Raw genomic sequence first — 20955 nt, forward strand, 5'->3', positions numbered from 1 at the left:
CATGCCAAATATTTTCAGTCTCCTGACGGGGAATAGGTTTTGTCGTGCCCTCTTCACGACTGTCTTTGTGTGTTTGGACCATGATAGTTCGTTGGTGATGTGGACACCAAGGAACTTGAAGCTCTCAACCTGTTCCACTACAGCCCCGTCGATGAGAATGGGAGCGTGCTCAGTCCTCTTTTTTTTCCTGTAGTCCACAATCATCTCCTTTGTCTTGATCATGTTGAGGGAGAGGTTGTTATCCTGGCACCACACGACCAGGTCTCTGACCTCCTCCCTATAGGCTGTCTCATCGTTGTCGGTGATCAGGCCTACCACTGTTGTGTCGTCGGCAAACTTAATGATGGTGTTGGAGTCGTGCCTGGCCATGCAGTCAAGGGTGAACAGGGAGTACAGGAGGGGACTGAGCACGCAACCCTGAGGGGCCCCCGTGTTGAGGATCAGCATGGCAGACGTGTTGTTACCTACCCTTACCAGCTGGGGGCGGCCCGTCAGGAAGTCCAGGATCCAGTTGCAGAGGGAGGTGTTTAGTCCCAGGAACCTTAGCTTAGTGATAAGCTTTGAAGGCACTATGGTGTTGAACGCTGCGCTGTAGTCAATGAATAGCATTCTCACGTAGGTGTTCCTCTTGTCCAGGTGGGAATGGCCAGTGTGGAGTTCAATAGAGATTGAATCATCTGTGGATCTGTTGGGGCGGTATGTAAATTGGAGTGGGTCTAGGGTTTCTGGGATAATGGTGTTGATGTGAGCCATGACCAGCCTTTCAAAGCACTTCATGGCTACAGACTTGAGTGCTACGGGTCGATAGTCATTTAGGCAGGTCATCTTAGTGTTCTTGGGCACAGGTACTATAGTGGTCTGCTTGAAACATGCTGGTATTATAGACTCAGTCAGGGACATGTTGAAAATGTCAGTGACGACACTTGCCAGTTGGTCAGCACATGCTCGGAGTACTCGTCCTGGTAATCCGTCTGGCCCTGCGGCCTTGTGAATGTTGACCTGCTTAAAAGTCTTACTCACATCGGCCAAGGAGAGCGTGATCACATAGTCATCCGGAGCAGTTGGAGGCTACGGAAGGAGGGTTGTATGGCATTGAAGCTCGTTTGGAGGTTTGTTAACACAGTGTCCAATGAAGGGCCAGATGTATACAAAATGGTGTCGTCTGCGTAGAGGTGGATCGGAGCGTCACCAGCAGCAAGAGCGACATCATTGATATACACAGAGAATAGAGTCGGCCCGAGAATTGAACCCTGTGGCACCCCCACAGAGACTGCCAGAGGTCCAGACAACAGGCCCTCCGATTTGACACATTGAACTCTATCTGAGAAGTAGTTGGTGAACCAGGCGAGGCAGTCATTTGAGAAACCAAGGCTATAATTGAACTACAAAATTGCCTGATTATACAGGCACAACTCATATTTTACATTTCAAATCATACTTTACCTGATTGTACACTTATGACAGTAATTTACCTTCATAGTCCTGGACTTCCTGACGGGCCGCCCCAAGGTGTTGAAGGTAGGCAACAACACCTCTGTGGCATTTTGTATCGGAGGCCACGTGACCACTTAGGGGACGAGCAGCCCGCGCAGAGGAGTGGGAGAGCGGGAGATCTCATCTCAATGCACGATACTTGTACGGCGCCGGTTAACTTCAATAAAGAAGGACTTATGTTTTAAAGAACAGTTCTTTTCTTTAGTATTTTTTAGACAAGAAGATACAAGATGGTACCAGGAGTGAAATAACTCGCCTTTGACTCATCCATCATCAAGTTTTGGTCGAAAATGCTGAGCGGCGCGTACACATATATCAACCAGCAAACTTGACTAACGTTAGCTAATGTGAGAGATTTATTATTTTTATAATTGATGGGATGACTAACTTAGAAAGAATGCATTCTTGACTGGGCTAATGTAGGTTGTGTCACCTGGCAAGCTGTGATTGATGTGAAGAGCTGTTTTAGGGGGTAAAATTAGATAAGGATTTGTGTCTCCAAATACTAGAATATACTGGTTCTTTGTGATCTGTGAACCTTCCTTGGACATAGGAATGGTGTCTAGGGGAGCTGGCTCTTCTCACCAAGACAGGTTGTTATGATAAGGACTTATGCCTGGCAACAGGGGTGCATCAACTGATAGGCTGAGTAAGTCTAAACCGCGCTCAAGTCTCTACTCTGATTGGCCAGCAGAGAGGTGGGAAACTCTCTCTGTCAGAGTATTTGAGGAAGAACATGTAAACAATGGATTTAGTTCTCTATCTGCCCTGCAAGGTTTTTCAGTGAGCCCGTATACGAACCAACATACTTATCATCCATACATTTTGCATATAATAAATTTAGCTTGGATTGAAGATCTCTTGATTCTTATTTCAAAACCAGATTTGAATTACGCAATTTCTAACACTAACTAGCCACTGGGCTAATGAGACTGAGGTAAAAAAATAACCACGCCGGAGCTAATGGAGCATGCAGTGCATGTAGCTAGTCGTTTTGCAGTGCTAGCTGGCTAACGACATGGAGCAGCTAAAGCCTCCAACAGAACTGAAACTGAACGGCAACGTTGAAGAGCAATGGAAGCGGTTCAAGCAGTGTTTCACCCTCTATTTGACGGTGATAGGAGCGGCTGGAAAAGACGACGCACAGAAGGTCGCACTGTTTCTCACAGTCTAGGACACCATTGATGTCTACAACAGCTTTCAGCTAATGGATGAAGAGCAAGCAGATTATGAACTGGTGTTAGCCAAATTTCTGTCTTTTTGTACTCCCAGAATAAACAAGGTATGTTTTCAACAGTAGATGTCAGAATGAAACAGAGACATGAGGAATTTATTATGGACTTCAAACTGAAATGTCAGTTGTGTAATTTCGGTCAAATTGCAGACTCGCTGATATGAGAGAGAATTGTCATGGGGGTGAGAGACAAGCTAGAGGGGTGACTCAGAGTAGCATACGGTCAATGGACAGTGGTGGTCTTATTGAAACAGTATGCAAAGTGGAGTATTTTGGCAAAGGAAGAGCTACGGCTAACTTCAAAGGACAGCAGCACACTTCAGGGAACCAGCGCTCCTGCAGCAGCTGTGGAGGAGAGCACAGACCTTGCCAGTGCCCAGCATATAGAAAATAGTTTTACAACTGTGGCATGAAGAACCCCTTCTCACTCAAATGCAGGCAGCGGAGACAACAAAATACAGTACACTGTGTCAACGAGAACCAGGACAACAGCGGTGACAACAAGTACAGTGAGGGGTCTTTGGGTGACCTCTTTGTGGGAACAGTCGCACTTGCAGGACCAGACGAGGACTGGACTGCTACCTACAAGACTAATGGAACTGATATTGGGTTCAAACTTGACACTGGAGCACAGGTCAACATCATTCCAGAGACTGAATTGTTACGGTTACAGGTAAAACCAGTGGTCTTCAGGGACATGCAGGTTGGTGCTGGAGGTAGATGATGAATCTCACAAGGTTCCGTTTGTCATAGTAAAGGGAGAAACAACACCCATAATTGGGTTAAAGTCATGTAACTTACTGGGTCTAGTGAAATGGGTTCATATGGTGAAATGACTAATGTTGAGTATGCATATGCTGATGTTTTTCAGGGAATAGGAAAACTCAAGGTGCAGTACAAAATGGAGTTAGATCAGCCAAATAGACCAGTGATCCATGCACCTAGAAAGGTACCATTAGTGTCCACTAAGAGACTAGCTAAAAGCAGAGCTGCTGAGGCTAGAGTCCTTAGATATCCTAGACAAAGTAGAAGAGCCTACTGAATGGGTCCACTCACTAGTAATAGTTGAGAAGGAAGACGGCTCGCTCAGACTGTGTATGGATACAAAAGAGCTAAACAAGCATGTAAAAAGGGAACACTTTCAGCTGCCTACCAGAGGGGAGATATTCGGGGACACAGCAGGGGCTAAATACCTCTCAAAGCTAGACGCCTCATCAGGGTTTTGGCAGATCAGTCTAGACAAGGAGAGTACAAGGCTTTATACTTTCAATCCTCCTTTTGGTAGGTAGTCATTTAAAAGGCTCCCATTTGGTCTCACTTCAGCACCAGAAGTCTTTCACAGGACAGTCCAACAGATATCTGAGAGTGTATCACGCACCACAGTGTCCATTGATGGTGTGCTAATATGGGGTCAGACTCTTGAAGAGCACAACACCAGGTTGAAAGCAGCACTTGATCTAGCCAGAGCTAATGGGCTAAAGCTAAACGCAGACAAATGGGAATTCAGAAAGACAGAAATAACCTTCTTGGGTGAAAAACTAACATGTGAAGGTGTTCAGACAGACCAGAGCAAAGTGACCGCCATCAAGAACATGCCACTGCCTACCGATCAAGAGGACGTACAAAGGTTCTTAGGGATGGTTAACTATGTGGATATCTAAGGACTCTCCTGAGTGGCGCAGTGGTCTAAGGCACTGCATCGCAGTGCTAACTGTGCCACTAGAGATCCTGGTTCGAATCCAGGCTCTGTCGTAGCCGGCCGCGACCGGGAGACTAATGGGCGGCGCACAATTGGCCCAGTGTCGTCCAGGTTAGGGTAGGGGAGGGAATGGCCGACAGGGATGTAGCTCAGTTGATAGAGCATGGCGTTTGCAACGCCAAAGTTGTGGGTTCGATTCCCACGGGGGGCCAGTATAAAAAAAATAATATATATATATGTATTCACTAACTGTAAGTTGCTCTGGATAAGAGCGTCTGCTAAATGACTGAAATGTAAATGTATGTGGGCTAATTTGTACCTAATCTGGCAACTCACACTAGTCAGATGAGAAGTCTACTGTGTAAAACTACAGAGTGGTGTTGGAACAGTAATCACCAGAAAGAGTTTGAGGAGCTCAAGACATTGATACTTTGGTTCTATGGTAAATTGCTCAAAACCTAAATCTCAGCAGATGCCTCTAAAGCAGGTTAAGGTGCAGTGTTGTTACAGCATTATGGCACTAGATGGCGCCCAGTTGCATATGCCTCCAGGGCTCTGACAACTTCTGAGTGTAACTATGCTCAGATTGAGAAAGAGGCATTGGCACTGTCATATGCATGTGAGAAATTCAGTGTGTTTATCTGTGGTAAAACAGTGTGGGATGAAACAGATCATCAACCTTAAGTTACTATTGTAAAGAAGGGTCTAACACACACACCACCAAGGGAACAGACTGTTTCTAAAACTTCAGAAATATGACTTGCAACTCGAGTACAGGCCAGGGAAAGAATTGTTAGTGGCAGACACATTGTCCAGAGCTTTGACAGCTCAGAACCAAACCAGATATACGAGCAGGATGAGACCATACATGTAAACCTTATCAGAAAGAGTTGCCCAGTCTCAGATGAAATGTGGACAGTTATTTCACGTGCTACTGCAGAAGATGAGTGTTTGCAAAAGGTGATTCAAGTCATAACATGCAGGTAGTCTGTATAAGCTATACCATACCCTTATGGTCAATACAGGGATGAGCTATCTGGACTTGATGGAATTCTGTTTAAGGGTTCAAGAATTGTGATACCAAGTGTGTTACAGAAAAACACACTGATCAATATATATATATATATATATATATATATATATACACTGCTCAAAAAAATAAAGGGAACACTTAAACAACACATTGTAACTCCAAGTCAATCACACTTCTGTGAAATCAAACTGTCCACTTAGGAAGCAACACTGATTGACAATACATTTCACATGCTGTTGTGCAAATGGAATAGACAACAGGTGGAAATTATAGGCAATTAGCAAGACACCCCCAATAAAGGACTGGTTTTGCAGGTGGTGACCACAGACCACTTCTCAGTTCCTATGCTTCCTGGCTGATGTTTCGGTCACTTTTGAATGCTGGCGGTGCTTTCACTCTAGTGGTAGCATGAGAAGGAGTCTACAACCCACACAAGTGGCTCAGGTAGTGCAGCTCATCCAGGATGGCACATCAATGCGAGCTGTGGCAAGAAGGTTTGCTGTGTCTGTCAGCGTAGTGTCCAGAGCATGGAGGCGCTACCAGGAGACAGGCCAGCACATCAGGAGACGTGGAGGAGGCCGTAGGAGGGCAACAACCCAGCAGCAGGACTGCTACCTCCGCCTTTGTGCAAGGAGGAGCAGGAGGAGCACTGCCAGAGCCCTGCAAAATGACCTCCAGCAGGCCACAAATGTGCATGTGTCTGCTCAAATGGTCAGAAACAGAGGGTGGTATGAGGGCCCGACGTCCACAAGTGGGGGTTGTGTTACAGCCCAACACCGTGCAGGACGTTTGGCATTTGCCAGAGAACACCAAGATTGGCAAATTCGCCACTGGCGCCCTGTGCTCTTCACAGATGAAAGCAGGTTCACACTGAGCACAGACGTGACAGAGTCTGGAGACGCCGTGGAGAATGTTCTGCTGCCTGCAACATCCTCCAGCATGACCGGTTTGGCGGTTTGTCAGTCATGGTGTGGGGTGGCATTTCTTTGGGGGGCTGCACAGCCCTCCATGTGCTCGCCAGAGGTAGCCTGACTGCCATTAGGTACCGAGATGAGATCCTCAGACCCCTAGTGAGACCATATACTGGTGCGGTTGGCCCTGGGTTCCTCCTAATGCAAGACCATGCTAGACCTCATGTGGCTGGAGTGTGTCAGCAGTTCCTGCAAGAGGAAGGCATTGATACTATGGACTGGCCCGCCCGTTCCCCAGACCTGAATCCAATTGAGCACATCTGGGACATCATGTCTCGCTCCATCCACCAACGCCACGTTGCACCACAGACTGTCCAGGAGTTGGCCGATGCTTTGGTCCAGGTCTGGGAGTAGATCCCTCAGGAGACCATCCGCCACCTCATCAGGAGCATGCCCAGGCGTTGTAGGGAGGTCATACAGGCACGTGGAGGCCACACACACTACTGAGCCTCATTTTGACTTGTTTTAAGGACATTACATCAAAGTTGGATCAGCCTGTGGTGAGGTTTTCCACTTACATTTTGAGGGTGACTCCAAATCCAGACCTCCATGGGTTGATAAATTTGATTTCCATTGATCATTTTTGTGTGATTTTGTTGTCAGCACATTCAACTATGTAAAGAAAAAAGTATTTAATAAGATTATTTAATTCATTCAGATCTAGGATGTGTTATTTTAGTGTTCCCTTAATTTTTTGGAGCAGTGTATATATACACCACACACTCCGGACTCTAACATTGCTCGTCCCAATCTTTTTACATTTCTTAATTCCATACCTTTTCTTTTTAGATTAGTGTGTATTGTTGTGTATTGTAAGTTATTACTGCACTGTTGGAGCCAGGAACACAAGCATTTCACTACACCCACAATACCATCTGCTAAATATGTGTATGCGACCAATAAAATGTGATTTGATTTTTGAAAGTGTTCCATAATTCTCAATCCACGTTGCGTCTTGCCTAAGAACAGCTCTTAGCTGTGGTACTGTATATTGGCCATATGCCACACCTCTTCAGGCCTTATTGCTTAATTTAAACAAGTAGGTGTATTATAAGGCATTAGTAGTTATGATTATGATTCATTATTTCATTTGTTCCATGATAAGGACTCTAACCTAGGAATGTTGTGGAAAATAACCACTATACTTTATTACAAATAAGGTCTTACAGAGTTTTTGTTGCATCAAGAAATGACTTTATTCAAGTTTTCAACAAAGCCGATACCAGTCTGCAGGTTGGCACACCGTTCTTACGGTCTCCCTCCATCTTATATAGTCCTCTTCAGTTTTCCCGCTATTTTATTGCTCCACCCACTTCCTTTGTCTCTGAGAGCGGCTAAACTCAACTTTCATTAAATTCAGAGTACTACAATCAATCAATCCTTATCTTACAAAAACACTCATGTTTAGTTTAAACTCTGTTCAACCCTGGCTCTTTTCACTGTGGTTGAAGACAAAAAACAAATGGCCCCAAGCTAGTTTCAGTCTCTCATCAGATAAGACAGCCATGGATTTAAGTAAGAGCAAGCACTCTGACCCTAGGGCAGATTCCCGCTATACTCACCCACACAGTGAAATTAAATGACCCAATACAATTCCTGGCCCAGTAACAAAGAATTCTAACTTTATGCTCTTGATTAACCCAGTTCTACCACATAGTCCATTAAACTTTACAATTTATTAATAATAATTCAGCACAGGAACAAAACTATTTGTCTCTCTCTTGCTGTTGCATGCCGTCCCTCTCTCTCTTCTTCCATTCCTCAAACCTCTCCCTCCCTCCCTCCCTCCCTCCTTCTAACCACACCCCTCTGGCACAACCAGGAAGTCCATCCCTCTCCACAAACTCTCTTCTGTGGAAACAAAACTGATCTGAGTCTCTGTGTCGTCTGTCTGTGTGAGAGTGAACAGCCGTCCAAATGGCTCATCAGGGTGTTCTGCTGGACCAGGACCAGTTCTGTTGTTCTGTCTGTCTGGATCTACTGAAGGAGCCGGTCACTACTGCCTGTGGACACAGTTACTGTAGGCGCTGTATTGAGGGCTGCTGGGATCAGGATGTTCTGAAAGGGGTCTATAGCTGTCCTCAGTGCAGACAGACCTTCACTCCAAGGCCTACTCTGAGGAAAAATAACATGTTGGCTGAAGTGGTGGAGAAACTGAAGAAGACAGGACTCCAGGCTGCTCCCCCTCCTGCTCTGTGCTATGCTGGACCTGGAGATGTGGCATGTGATTTCTGCACTGGGACCAGAAAGCAGAAAGCCCTCATGTCTTGTCTGGCATGTCTGGCCTCTTACTGTGAGACTCACCTCCAACCTCACTATGAATTTCCTGCTTTCAAGAAGCACAAGCTGGTCAGAGCAACCACACAACTACAGGAGAAGATCTGCTCTGATCATGACAAACTGCTGGAGGTTTTCTGTCGTACCGATCAACAGTGTATCTGTATGCTGTGTACAATGGATGAACATAAAGGCCATGAAACAGTGTCAGCTGCAGCAGAGAGGACTGAGAAACAGGTAAGACCAGAACTACTTGTTGGTGACTTTCTGATAAACAAAGACTTAAAGATACAGTAGGAACTAAAGGTCTTTCAATATGAGATAATTCAAATCAAATTGATCCTCAGCAGAACAAAGCAACATTCACATAGCAACATAAAAATATATAATATTGGAAAGGGACTTCCTCAAGATTTTAGACTTTTCTCCCTATGTGCCCTATGTCCCATTACTATACAATTGATCTAGTGGACAAATAAAGCTTGATAGCTCATTGAAGAGTGATTCTCCACAGAGGCAGCTGGGGATGAGTCAGCAGAAGGTCCAGCAGAGATTCCAGGAGAGAGAGAAGGAGCTGAAGGAGCTCCAACAGGCTGTGGAGTCTCTCAAGGTGAGTATTGTTGACCAGAGGAGAGGCATCATTTCACTTCTCTCCTCCAGTCAGAGAGAGAGAGAGGGAGAGGGGCCCGTCTCCAATCCCACTGAGCCCACTGTTGGGAACGGGCTGTCTCGACCCCTTTCAGAGAATAGACTACTTAATGTAACCAGCGGAATATGAACCCAGGTCTACCATGGGAGAAACCAACATCTTGACCATTCCCTATTGGGCCGTGGGCCAACACTAATATTTTGAAGTCGCAGGTGGGGCTACATCGTAACATAACCTTGAGTAACCATGACCGACTCATGTCCCCTATACATTAAATTTTTTTACATTTTAGTCATTTAGCAGACACTCTTATCCAGAGCGACTTACAGTTAGTGAGTGCATACATTCTTTTTTTTTCATACATGGAGCTCTAAATTCAATTAAATTCAAAAGGGCTTTATTGGCATGGGAAACATATGTTTACATTGCCAAAGCAAGAGAAATAGATAATAAACAAAAGTGAAATAAACAGTCAGAAATTAACAGTAAACATTACACTCACAAAATGTTCAAAGGAATAGAGACATTTCACATGTTATAATTCAAGTGAAAACAGAGTGAGCCATTCGCCAGACTGAGTTCTGGAGGTGAAATGGAAATGAATGAGGGAGAGTTTTGTGAGGTAGAAGGTGTGGTGATGAGCTCAGAACCAGAGCCTGGCATCAATGGACATGATAAAGAAGAATCTGGTGCAGTAGGAGTTACATTTTTGGAGAAAGTGGATCCATACCTTTTGGTAGATCCATTTGTGGTTTAAGGTTGGTGGGAAAGGAGTTGCGTGCAGTTGAATCAGTGAAGGTAACCTGTAGTGGACTTGTGATATTTGTTTGTGTTTCTTCTGACCAGAGGGAGTGGGCGCTGCGTGTCACGCAACTTCGGTCAAGATCTGTTTCTTGCTTTGCTCTTAGGAACAGGGCACCATTGAAAGGAGTGATTTCTGGGGTAGCGTTAAGTGTGGAGGTGGAGCAATTCAAGTTGAAGTTTCCTGGTGTTTGTGATGCCCGCCGTTTGGTGTGACGCAGACCTGGTGGTGAGCGTGGTGAAACAGAGGAGTCACTGTCAGTCCTTTTGAGTTTTGGGTCTTTACCCGATAAAGTCATGTTAGGATATATCAGTTATCCTGTTAGAGCTTTTGTGCCGAATCCACTGCACTGATTCAGGTGCAACGTTTATGGTTATGTTGCAGCAGTTTGTAGGAGGGAGATTCCAAGATGTGGGAAGTGTGCTGGAGGGCATGGGATAGAGGATTGTGTAGTTTCGGTGGATAAAGTTGTGTGTCAACTGTTGGGATGCCCATGTTGCTGGGGATCTGAAGTGTCCAGTGCGAGAGAGGTAGGTTGAGGTGGCTTGAGTCAGAGTAGTGCAGAAGGTGTCGTATGCTGAGACAGTGAAGAAAGTAGAGGAGGATGTGTCAAGGGTGAGAGATCCTGAGAGGATCCCTGTGAGTAGTAGATCTGTGCCAGCACAGAGGGATAGGCCAACGAGTGATATATGCTTTAGTAAAGTTAGCTTCTTAGCGTTCATAGCAATGTTTATTAACTGTACTGCAGAAATGGAATGTATATCACAGAAAATAGATGTTGTGGTGGCAGCTGCAGAGAAGTATTTGGGCATACGAGATTTGACTTCAGAAGAGTTACAGGGTGTGTTGAGGGGTGGTGTCCCGTCCTCCCAGGCTGTTGGCATGGTGCAGGAGTAGATAGGATCAAAGTAGTGGAATGGGGTAGTGGGTATTTAATGAGTGTAGGGTTAGTTGGAAGAGTGTTTTTTGTATTATTACAAAGTATAATGGATTGATATTATAGTCCAGTTGGGGGCGGTAATGCAACATATTGGATACCAACCACCGTTTAACTCCAAAGAAGAAGAACCGTTAGATTATGGCTGTGTACAGAGTTGTAACGATGTCTCTGTCTCTCTCATTCCATCACTTTTACGGTAGTTGGTTTTGTGAGTCTCTGGTTATGAATGGGGTGCTGACAGACAATCTTTGATGGATATTTATAGAGCTCTGATCAGGACGAGAATACATTTTGGGTGTATAGTTTATGGAACAGCGGCAAAGAGAGAATCCAGTATAAAGCTTTAAGGATATGTATTGGTGCATTTAAATCAACATCTGTATGTGTCTTACTGGTGGAGGCAGGTGAGATGCCTTTGTATGTACGGATAGTAGGCGCACAGGAGCAGGCGTTTACGTTCCTGAATTTGATGTGCAGATATGTAGAAGACTAACAGATGAACTGTCAGTATACTCAGTTGAACTGTTGGCGATAATAGTTGCCCTCCAGTGGGTGGAGGACGTACAACCTGTTAGAATTATAGTATACTCCGATTCTTTGTCTGTATTGAATAGTTTATCATCTGGTAAATATAATAGGAGTTACCTGCTATTGGAGGTATTAATGTTATTATGGAGAATTGAGAGAATGGTTTAGTAGTGAGATTCTGCTGGGTCACAGCACATTCGGGTGTGGAAAGGAATGAAATTGTAGACCAGTTAGCTAAAAGAGCTTTGAAACGAGATATAATTTATATTAATGTTCCACTGGGTAGAGGTGAGGCCAAATGTAAGAACAGAGCCATTTTGATAGATGTGTGGCAGAAGAGATGGTACTCTGAGCACAAGGGCCGGCATTTACATGAATAGTTTACAGTTTTACAGAAAGGTCGATGGACCAAGATTCAAAGGTCAGATTAGGAAGGAAGAGGTGGTGTTTACTCAATTGCGCTTAGGACATTGATCTCGTCATTACATCTGGTTGGCAAGCATGGGAATGGTTTGTGTCTGGGGGGTACGGTCGATGAAACGGTGGAGCATGTGTTGTTATATTGTTGTAAGTATGTTGACGAGAGGGAAAGATTGAAGTGTAGGGTCATTGAGGTTGGAGGGGGCTGGGGGGGTTTGGATGGGATTTTGGGGATGGGGGAGGATCTATTAGAAGTTAGTAGGGCTCTTCTTTATTTTCTCAGAAGTACTGAGTTAGGTAGGAGGATTTAGAAACCGTGATTGACCACACACTCCAGCACAGTAGGTGGTGGCATGCACCTTTAACGTTGGGTTGTGGACCGCCATTATATCATAGAAGAAGAAGTTGGTTGTGTGAGAGATTTGTGTTTCGTGAGGAGGGCTACTATTCTTTTTTCTTTTGGTTCTTGCGTATTTTCTGAATGTATTTTCTCATGGTGGAGGGTTTGTTTATTGGTTGCCACTGTTTATCGTGTAGAGTTGAGGGGGGAGTAGGGGTAGTTTGTTAGGGCGGCGTGATGGCCTCAACCGAGTGGAGAAGAAACGCTGTCGCTTCGGGTGCATTCCGGAGAAAGGTGTGGAGGAAGTTTTGCTCATGGTCGGCGAACAGGTTGGAGCAGAACATCTGCACTCTGCATCCATAATGAACAAGGCGGTGGTTGTGTTAATGAAAAAGGTTTGTCTTGTTGCGAGTGGGATTTTTGTGAGGTGTGTGTTGGAGCAGATTTCGCCTCTTTCGATAAGAGTTGTGGTGGCTAATCTGCCTCCGTTTATTACTTACGAACAGACCGCAAGTAGTTGGTTAGTTTTGGTAAATTTGCAAGTGGTTTTCGTGTGCTCTCGGCTGGGTGCCAAGCGGAATCCGTTAAACATTTCTCTTTTCGTAGACAAGTGTTTGTTTCTTAACAAACTTCAAGGTTACACAGGGGAGGGGTGGAACACAGGGTTTGCTAGCACAGATAGTTGTCAGTGTTTCAAGTGTGGGGATCATCAGTTATAGGCTACAAGCAGCAATATGATTGATAGGTAGGACAGGTATTGAACCCCGGCCAAATAATCCCTACTCAGATGCGCTAACCTCAATCCTAGTAAACATGCATTATAAAAACCTTCTATATAAAATTATCTCATATTGGGAGTAAATAGCCTCTGAATAGAAAAGAAAAAACACTGCATCTTCCAGCCCACCAATAAATTACATAATGAAACTGTCGCGGTTAGCATATTTACCTCAACATGCCCCTCGCTTGCGTGAGAAGGCAGAGTGCTCGATGCTGGTTGATGAATTTGACAATTAATGTACTAGGAAAATAAGTTTTTGTCGACCAGAGGTGACAGAATTAATGTTTAGGCTTATTGATAATCATTATAGTAATGAAGTATAATTTCAAAACATGACCATAAAAACAGGTAATAATAAACATGAATCATCATTATATTACTAAACTGTAATGTGTTTTCAGTCCTTCCTCTTGCGTTAGCAGTGTGGAAAGGGACAGTAAAAAGCTCAGGCAGGAGTTTTCCTGTGAGGTGGAGTGGTGTTGTATCCAGGGAGAGAACTAAACTAATCTTCTGAAATGTCATTCATGGTCTTATGCTGCCATCTATTGGAAGTATTAAACAACTGCAGTAGTACTGAATAAAGTGTATGTCCTTACTAAGTGTATATCCTTACTAAAGTAGTAATTACTTAGAATTGCAGAATATATGGAGCGGGTACCAGGAGGGAGGAGAGTAGAGCAGGGTCAAGTGGTGGTGTGCAGGCCGTGGAGAAAGCGGTGGTGGGGAGGGTTGCAGCTGGGCTACATGAGCTGAGGCAGGTTTCTGTAGGCTTGGTGGGCTCATCCCAGGAAAATGTGCCTGTCATTGGGGAAGAGGCACTGATCAGGGGGGAAGTGCAGGGGGGCAGAGACTGGAGAGGAGGAGGACGGTACCGTGCCAATGGAGGAAGAGGAAGAGGGGGGAGGTGAGTTTGCGGGAGCGGAGGACAAGGCTGTCTCGTTTTCAGACGGTTCATTGGATTTAGTGTCCTCTCACCCAGGAAGTGGTATAGGCTGAGTGTATTGGGGGTTTGGTGGAAGGGGGCGCATGTGCTGAGCCGTGGCACAAATATTTGTGCAGGGATAGCAAAAGAGGTGTGTAAGGGTAGGTTGTTAGTGGTTACAGCCAAAATCAATGACCTTGTCTTTGCTTTCCAAAATGTGTCTGCACCTAGTACAGGGCTCAGTTCTCTGTTTCACCAGGGCCCAGGCAGGTGTCCTATTGGAAATTCCATGTAAAGCTCTTCCAAGATGTCACTTTTTTCTCAAACTTCCAAGGCTTTTGGGAGGTTTCCTGTCAGTGGTGGGATGTAGGGAAAGCCCAGAGATAGATTTTCCGTGTTGAGGGAGATGGATGCTCCCAGCTCTTTCTTTTTTGGGTTGGGAAAACAGAGTGTGGAAACCAAGAAAATCCCTTGTTTTATGTTTGTCTGATGGGTGGGTAACTTCTGTTGTGGGGAGTTGAGGGAGCCTGATGGGTGGGTCACTTCTGTTGTGGGGGAGATGAGGGAGCCTGATGGGTGGGTAACTTCTGTTGTGGGGAGATAAGGGAGCCTGATGGGTGGGTAACTTCTGTTGTGGGGAGAGGAGGGAACCTGATGGGCGGGTAACTTCTGTTGTGGGGGAGATGAGGGAGCCTGATTGGTGGGTAACTTCTGTTGTGGGGGAGATGAGGGAGCCTGATGGGTGGGTAACTTCTGTTGTGGCGGAGATGAGGGAGCCTGATGGGTGGGTAACTTCTGTTGTGGGGGAGATGAGGGAGCCTGATGGGTGGGTAACTTCTGTTGTGGGGGAGATGAGGGAGCCTGATGGGTGGGTAACTTCTGTTGTGGGGAGATGAGGGAACCTGATGGGTGGGTAACTTCTGTTGTGGGGAGATGAGGGAGCCTGATGGGTGGGTAACTTCTGTTGTGGGGAGATGAGGCCGCGGCTGTGGAGTTGTTCTCTGATTTATAGAGGGCAGAACTCTGTGATCCTGGGTGTTCTCAGGTTCTGCTCACAGACCTTTCCAAATTCTCTCTGTCACAGAGAAATAACATTTCCCTGGTTTTTCACAAACTCTCAGCTGCTGTCTCTCAAACGGTCTGCCTGTGGATTTTTATAAAAACTTCTGGGGAATTATTGGACAGAACGTGTGTTGTGTGAGTGCGTCGGGGTGGGGGAGCTGCTGCTAAGCTGTAGACGGGCGGCTTTGACTCTCCTGCACAAAAGAAGGTGTTTTGAGCGACTTGACTTAAAGAACTGGAGGCCTGTGGCATTGCTCTGTTTGGACTATAAGGTCTTTACCAAGGTCCTCGCTAACAGACTCAAGTCCCACCTGGACTCTATTGTACACAAGGACCAAACGTACTGTGTACCAGGACGTTTGGTGTCTCATCTCCCAAGTGTCATACAGAGGGAGGGTTCTGATCATCAAGATCTTGGCGGCATCCTCCTTATGGCATAAATTGGCCATTCTCAACCCCCCGGTGTTCTGCTTGTGGACCTACAGCGCAATCTTTTTCAGGTCGGAGCATCACTGTCTGAGGGCGGCGGTGCTGTACCTGCCTGTCCAGGAGGGGGGACAAGGCCTGGTGGACCTGGAGAGCAGGGTGGCAGCATTCTGACTGGAATATGTTCCGGGATTCTTCAGATAGCATTGAGGAGTACACCACATCAGCCACTGGCTTCATCAATAAGTGCATCGATGACGTCATCCCCACAGTGACCGTACGTACATACCCCAACCAGAAGCCATGGATTACAGGCAACATCCGCACTGAGCTAAAGGGTAGAGCTGCCGCTTTCAAGGAGCGGGACTCTAACCCGGAAGCTTATAAGAAATCCCGCTATGCCCTCCGACGAACCGTCAAACACGCAAAGAGTCAATACATGACTAAGATTGAATCGTACTACACCGGCTCTGACGCTCTTCGGATGTGGCAGGGCTTGAGAAATATTACAGACTACAAAGGGATGCACAGCCGCGAACTGCCCAGTGACACAAGCCTACCAGATGAGCTAATTCACTTCTATGCTCGCTTCGAGGCAAGGAACATTGAAGCATGCATGAGAGCATCAGCTGTTCCGGATGACTGTGATCACACTCTCCATAGCCGACGTGAGTAACACTTTTAAGCAGGTCAACATTCACAAGGCCGCAGGGTCAGACGGATTACCAGGACGTGTACTCCGAGCATGTGCTGACCAACTGGCAAGTGTCTTCACTGACATTTTCAACATGTCCCTGACTGAGTCTGTAATACGAACATATTTCAAGCAGACCACCATAGTCCCTGTGCCCAAGAACACTAAGGTAACCTGCCTAAATGACTACCGACCCCTAGCACTCATGTCTGTAGCCATGAAGAGCTTTGAAAGGCTGGTCATGGCTCACATCAACACCATTATCCCAGAAACCCTAGACCCACTCCAATTTGCATACCGCCCCAACAGATCCACAGATGATGCAATCTCTATTGCACTCCACACTGCCCTTTCCCACCTGGACAGGAGGAACACATACATGAGAATGCTATTCATTGACTACAGCTCAGCGTTCAACACCATAGTGCCCTCAAAGCTCATCACTAAGCTAAGGATCCTGGGACTAAACACCTCCCTCTGCAACTGGATCCTGGACTTCCTGACGGGCCGCCCCCCAGGTGGTAAGGGTAGGTAACAACACGTCTGCCACGCTGATCCTCAAAAAGGGGGCCCCTCAGGGGTGCGTGCTCAGTCCCCTCCTGTACTCCCTGTTCACCCATGACTGCATGGCCAGGCACGACTCCAACACCATCATTAAGTTTGCCAACGACACAACAGTGGTAGGCCTGATCACCGACAACGATGAGACAGCCTATAGGGAGGAGGTCAGAGACCTGGTCGTGTGGTGCCAGGATAACAACCTCTCCCTCAACATGATCAAGACAAAGGAGATGATTGTGGACTACAGGAAAAAAAAGAGGACTGAGCACGCTCCCATTTTCATCGACGGGGCTGTAGTGGAACAGGTTGAGAGCTTCAAGTTCCTTGGTTTCCACATCACCAACGAACTATCATGGTCCAAACACACAAAGACAGTCGTGAAGAGGGCACCACAAAACCTATTCCCCGTCAGGAGACTGAAAAGATTTGGCATGGGTCCTCAGATCCTCAAAATGTTCTACAGCTGCACCGTCGAGAGCATCCTGACTGGTTGCATCACTGCCTGGTATGGCAACCACTTGGCCTCCGACCGCAAGGCACACCTGTTGTATTCGGCGCATGTGGCAAATAAAATTTGATTTGATGGGGCAGCAGGTAGCTTAGTGGTTAAGAGCGTTGTGGCAGTAACCGAAAGGTCGCTGGTTCTAATCCCCGAGCCGACTTGATGTAAAATCTGTCGATGTGCCCTTGAGCAAGGCACTTAACCCAAATTGCTCATGTAAGTCGCTCTGGATAAGAGCGTCTGCTAAATTACTTAAATTTTAAAAATATATATATATATATTTTTTTTTAATTTAAATGTGATGTGCTCTGTTGAGGAGGGCTGGTGGTTTGGGGCTGGATCAGCAGCTCTTCATCATGCAGCAGGAGAGACTCAATACAGCAGGGGTCTCTGATTTATATGCTGCAGTACTTAGGGCTGGAGCAGCCTGAGGAGGGGCCACCACCGTTTCCACCACTGCAAGTGACAGCAGAGACTGGGGACTGGCAGGAGAGTCCGGAGGACTCACTGACTTTTAACACTCTGAGCCTGGGGGAGTTTGAGGAGGTGGGGGGTAAGGTGCTGTACACCCTCAGTGTCAAGGTTAGACACATCAGGAGCTTAGCGGGAGTGAAGGGACATCAGTGGCAGGGGGTTGTGGGGGCTGAGAGCATGGCAGGGTATAGGTGGAGGGTGCTCTATAAGCTCCCAGTGCTGGAAAGGTCAGGGGTCCTCCAGTGGAGGGTATTACATGGAGCCCTGGACACCAATAGCTGGTTGACGCCTTAGGCTTGAGTTTGAGTTGTACAAAATGATCAACAGTGTGAAGATGTTTCAGGAGGTATGGGGGCTCAGGGGGGCTGTCTGTACAGCTGGAGAGGAGGGGTTGGATGGACAGTTGGAATGTGGTGCTGGATGGTGTATTGTACTGTGGTGTTGGGTACTGGATAATATGATTGTGTGGAGGTTGTGGTGTCACGCAATGTGCTTTTAGGGGTGGGGGTGTTAGTGTAATGAGGATGGCTCATTAAAGTAAGACAAGTCAGTCTCTCTCTCTCTCTCTTAACAGCGCTCTGCACAGGCAGCAGTGGAGGACAGTGATAAGATCTTTACTGAGCTGATCCGCTCCATTGAGAGAAGGCGCTCTGAGGTGAAGCAGCTGATCAGAGCCCAAGAGAAGGCTCAAGTGAGTCAAGCTGAAGGACTCCTGGAGCAACTGGAGCAGGAGATAGCTGAGCTGAGGAAGAGAAGCACTGAGCTGGAGCAGCTCTCAAACACAGAGGATCACATCAATTTCCTCCAGGTAACTAAACTGCCTTGATACATGTGATATGAAATTAAAACTCTCAATCATTTGGTTCTGCTCTCTCTCTCTCTCGCTCTCGCTCTCTCTCTCTCTCTCTCCCTCCCTCTCTCTCTCTCTCTCTCTCTCTCTCTCCCCAGAGTTATCAGTCTCTCTCCAGTATCAGTGTTACTTCAGACTTACCCAGCATCGTTGTCCGTCCTCTTCAGTACTTTGGAGATGTGAGTAAGACTGTGTCTGAACTGAGAGAGAAACTAGAAGACGTCCTTAAAGGAGAATGGACCAAGATCTCCACTACAGGTGTGTTGAAAATAATAAGAACATCAACTTTAGACCATTGAAAGTTCCCTACTAGTCATATAAATATGGAACATGGTGTGATGATAACATTCCCTCTCTCTGTGAATGTGTTTGTGTGTCTGTAGTGAATATAGTGGATGTTGTACTGCCTCCAGAGCCCAAGACCAGAGAACAGTTCTTACAATGTGAGTCTCTTTATTCTGAAGTAACTAACAGTCTCTTTTTACTGACACTCCTAACAATCCCTCTAGAAATATATAGCAATAGTAGATCTAATCAAAGACTGGGTATCTATCTGACTCCTCATATTTCTCTGATTTGATCTCTGCTGTGCTCTAATCAAAGACAGGGTAGATACAGTATCTGACTTCACTTATTGTTTTAACTCCCCTCATTGGTCTCTGCTCTGCTCTTCTCCCAGATTCCTGTCAGCTCACACTGGACCCAAACACAGCACACAAACGCCTCTCTCTGTCTAAAGGGAACAGAAAGGTGACCTATACAGAACAAGTCCAACCATATCCTGATCATCCAGACAGATTCACAAACTACATGATGGTTCTGTGTAAAGAGGGTCTGTCTGGACGCTGTTACTGGGAGGTGGAGTGGAGTGGGGAGAATGTTTATACAGCAGTCTCATATAAAGACATCAGCAGAACAGAGACATATGGTGCATTTGGATACAATGACAAATCCTGGTGTTTAGTGTGCTCTAGTGGTGGTTATTGGTTCAGACACAATAATGTTGACACTAAAGTATCAGGCCCTCAGTCCTCCAGAGTAGGAGTGTACCTGGATCACAAGGCAGGTACTCTGTCCTTCTACAGTGTCTCTGACACAATGACCCTCCTCCACAGAGTCCAGACCACATTCACTCAGCCCCTCTATCCTGGGTTTTGTCTCTCTGGGACTGCTGAGCTGGTTAAACTGTAGTAGGGTCCACATAGATACTAGTCATGCTGGTGTAGTCTATAGCTGAGCTGGTTAAACTGTAGTAGGGTCCACATAGATACTAGTCATGCTGGTGTAGTCTATAGCTGAGCTGGTTAAACTGTAGTAGGGTCCACATAGATACTAGTCATGCTGGTGTAGTCTATAGCTGAGCTGGTTAAACTGTAGTAGGGTCCACATAGATACTAGTCATGCTGGTGTAGTCTATAGCTGAGCTGGTTAAACTGTAGTAGGGTCCACATAGATACTAGTCATGCTGGTGGTGATGGTCCCCAGATGTGATGATTCATTCTGCTCTGTTTTTATGTACAATGATTTGATTGATTTGATCTTCAGAAGATTTTATGAATTACAATTCAATGCATTCATATTTTTTTAAGTGCAATGTTTTAATCTTATATATTCACATTAATCATGATGTATGCTGTTAATGTATGTTGGTTTTCATTCAGAACCATTGAAATGTTTTCTCAATTGGTTCTCTGTCTCAATGTCATTTTCCTCAGTATCATGGAACAGGTAGTGTTACTTACTTGCTAATTGAACTATATGGGCCGGTTTCCTGGACACAGATGAAGCCGAGTCCTAGACTAAAAAGCATGTTCAATGGAGATGTCCGGGAAACCGGCCCTAAATTTGGCATCTTTTATTCTGCCATACTGCTCAGTCAAGCAACATTAAACCTGTCCAGCAGGTGGTGTTGTTAACCAAACAATAAAAATAGCAGATATCTTGACTTGCCACTCAGTATATAAGTAATGTTCAGAATTGTACTTTAATATCATTGGAGATTGATGGTCTTTTTAATCCACTACCCAGAGTCAGGAACAGATGAAGTTAGGTCTGCTACTGTTCAGTTATTCAATATGATTCATGGTGATGGGAAATAAAAAATACATCTAGTAGTAGTTTTCCTTTGCTATTTATTCCAAGGTGTGTCTTTAACTTGTAAATGGATTGTGTTGAAGCTGGCATGTGGTGTGGATGATAGAATAGAGTGAATAGAGGAGAGAAGAAAGGAGGAGAGGAGAACATAATATAGAAGACAGATAAGATAGAGAGAGAATTCATACCCAGGGGAGTTACT

The 20955-nt window shown here is 45.7% G+C and overlaps 1 protein-coding gene across 1 annotated transcript in view; it reads left to right on the forward strand.

Moving 5' to 3' along the window:
- The window catches only part of LOC123483237 (E3 ubiquitin-protein ligase TRIM47-like), a 69352-nt gene extending 49502 nt beyond the window's left edge, over positions 1-19850 (forward strand). The window contains exons 5-12 of the mRNA XM_045212762.1: positions 2767-2776; positions 3274-3444; positions 8341-8945; positions 9223-9318; positions 18384-18617; positions 18758-18917; positions 19043-19102; positions 19339-19850. Coding sequence (XP_045068697.1) covers positions 2767-2776; positions 3274-3444; positions 8341-8945; positions 9223-9318; positions 18384-18617; positions 18758-18917; positions 19043-19102; positions 19339-19850 — 1848 coding nt within the window. The remainder of the gene's footprint in view (positions 1-2766; positions 2777-3273; positions 3445-8340; positions 8946-9222; positions 9319-18383; positions 18618-18757; positions 18918-19042; positions 19103-19338) is intronic.
- Positions 19851-20955: the final 1105 nt, after the last annotated feature.

Source organism: Coregonus clupeaformis, unplaced genomic scaffold (assembly GCF_020615455.1).
Source record: "Coregonus clupeaformis isolate EN_2021a unplaced genomic scaffold, ASM2061545v1 scaf0048, whole genome shotgun sequence".
NCBI lineage: Eukaryota > Metazoa > Chordata > Actinopteri > Salmoniformes > Salmonidae > Coregonus > Coregonus clupeaformis.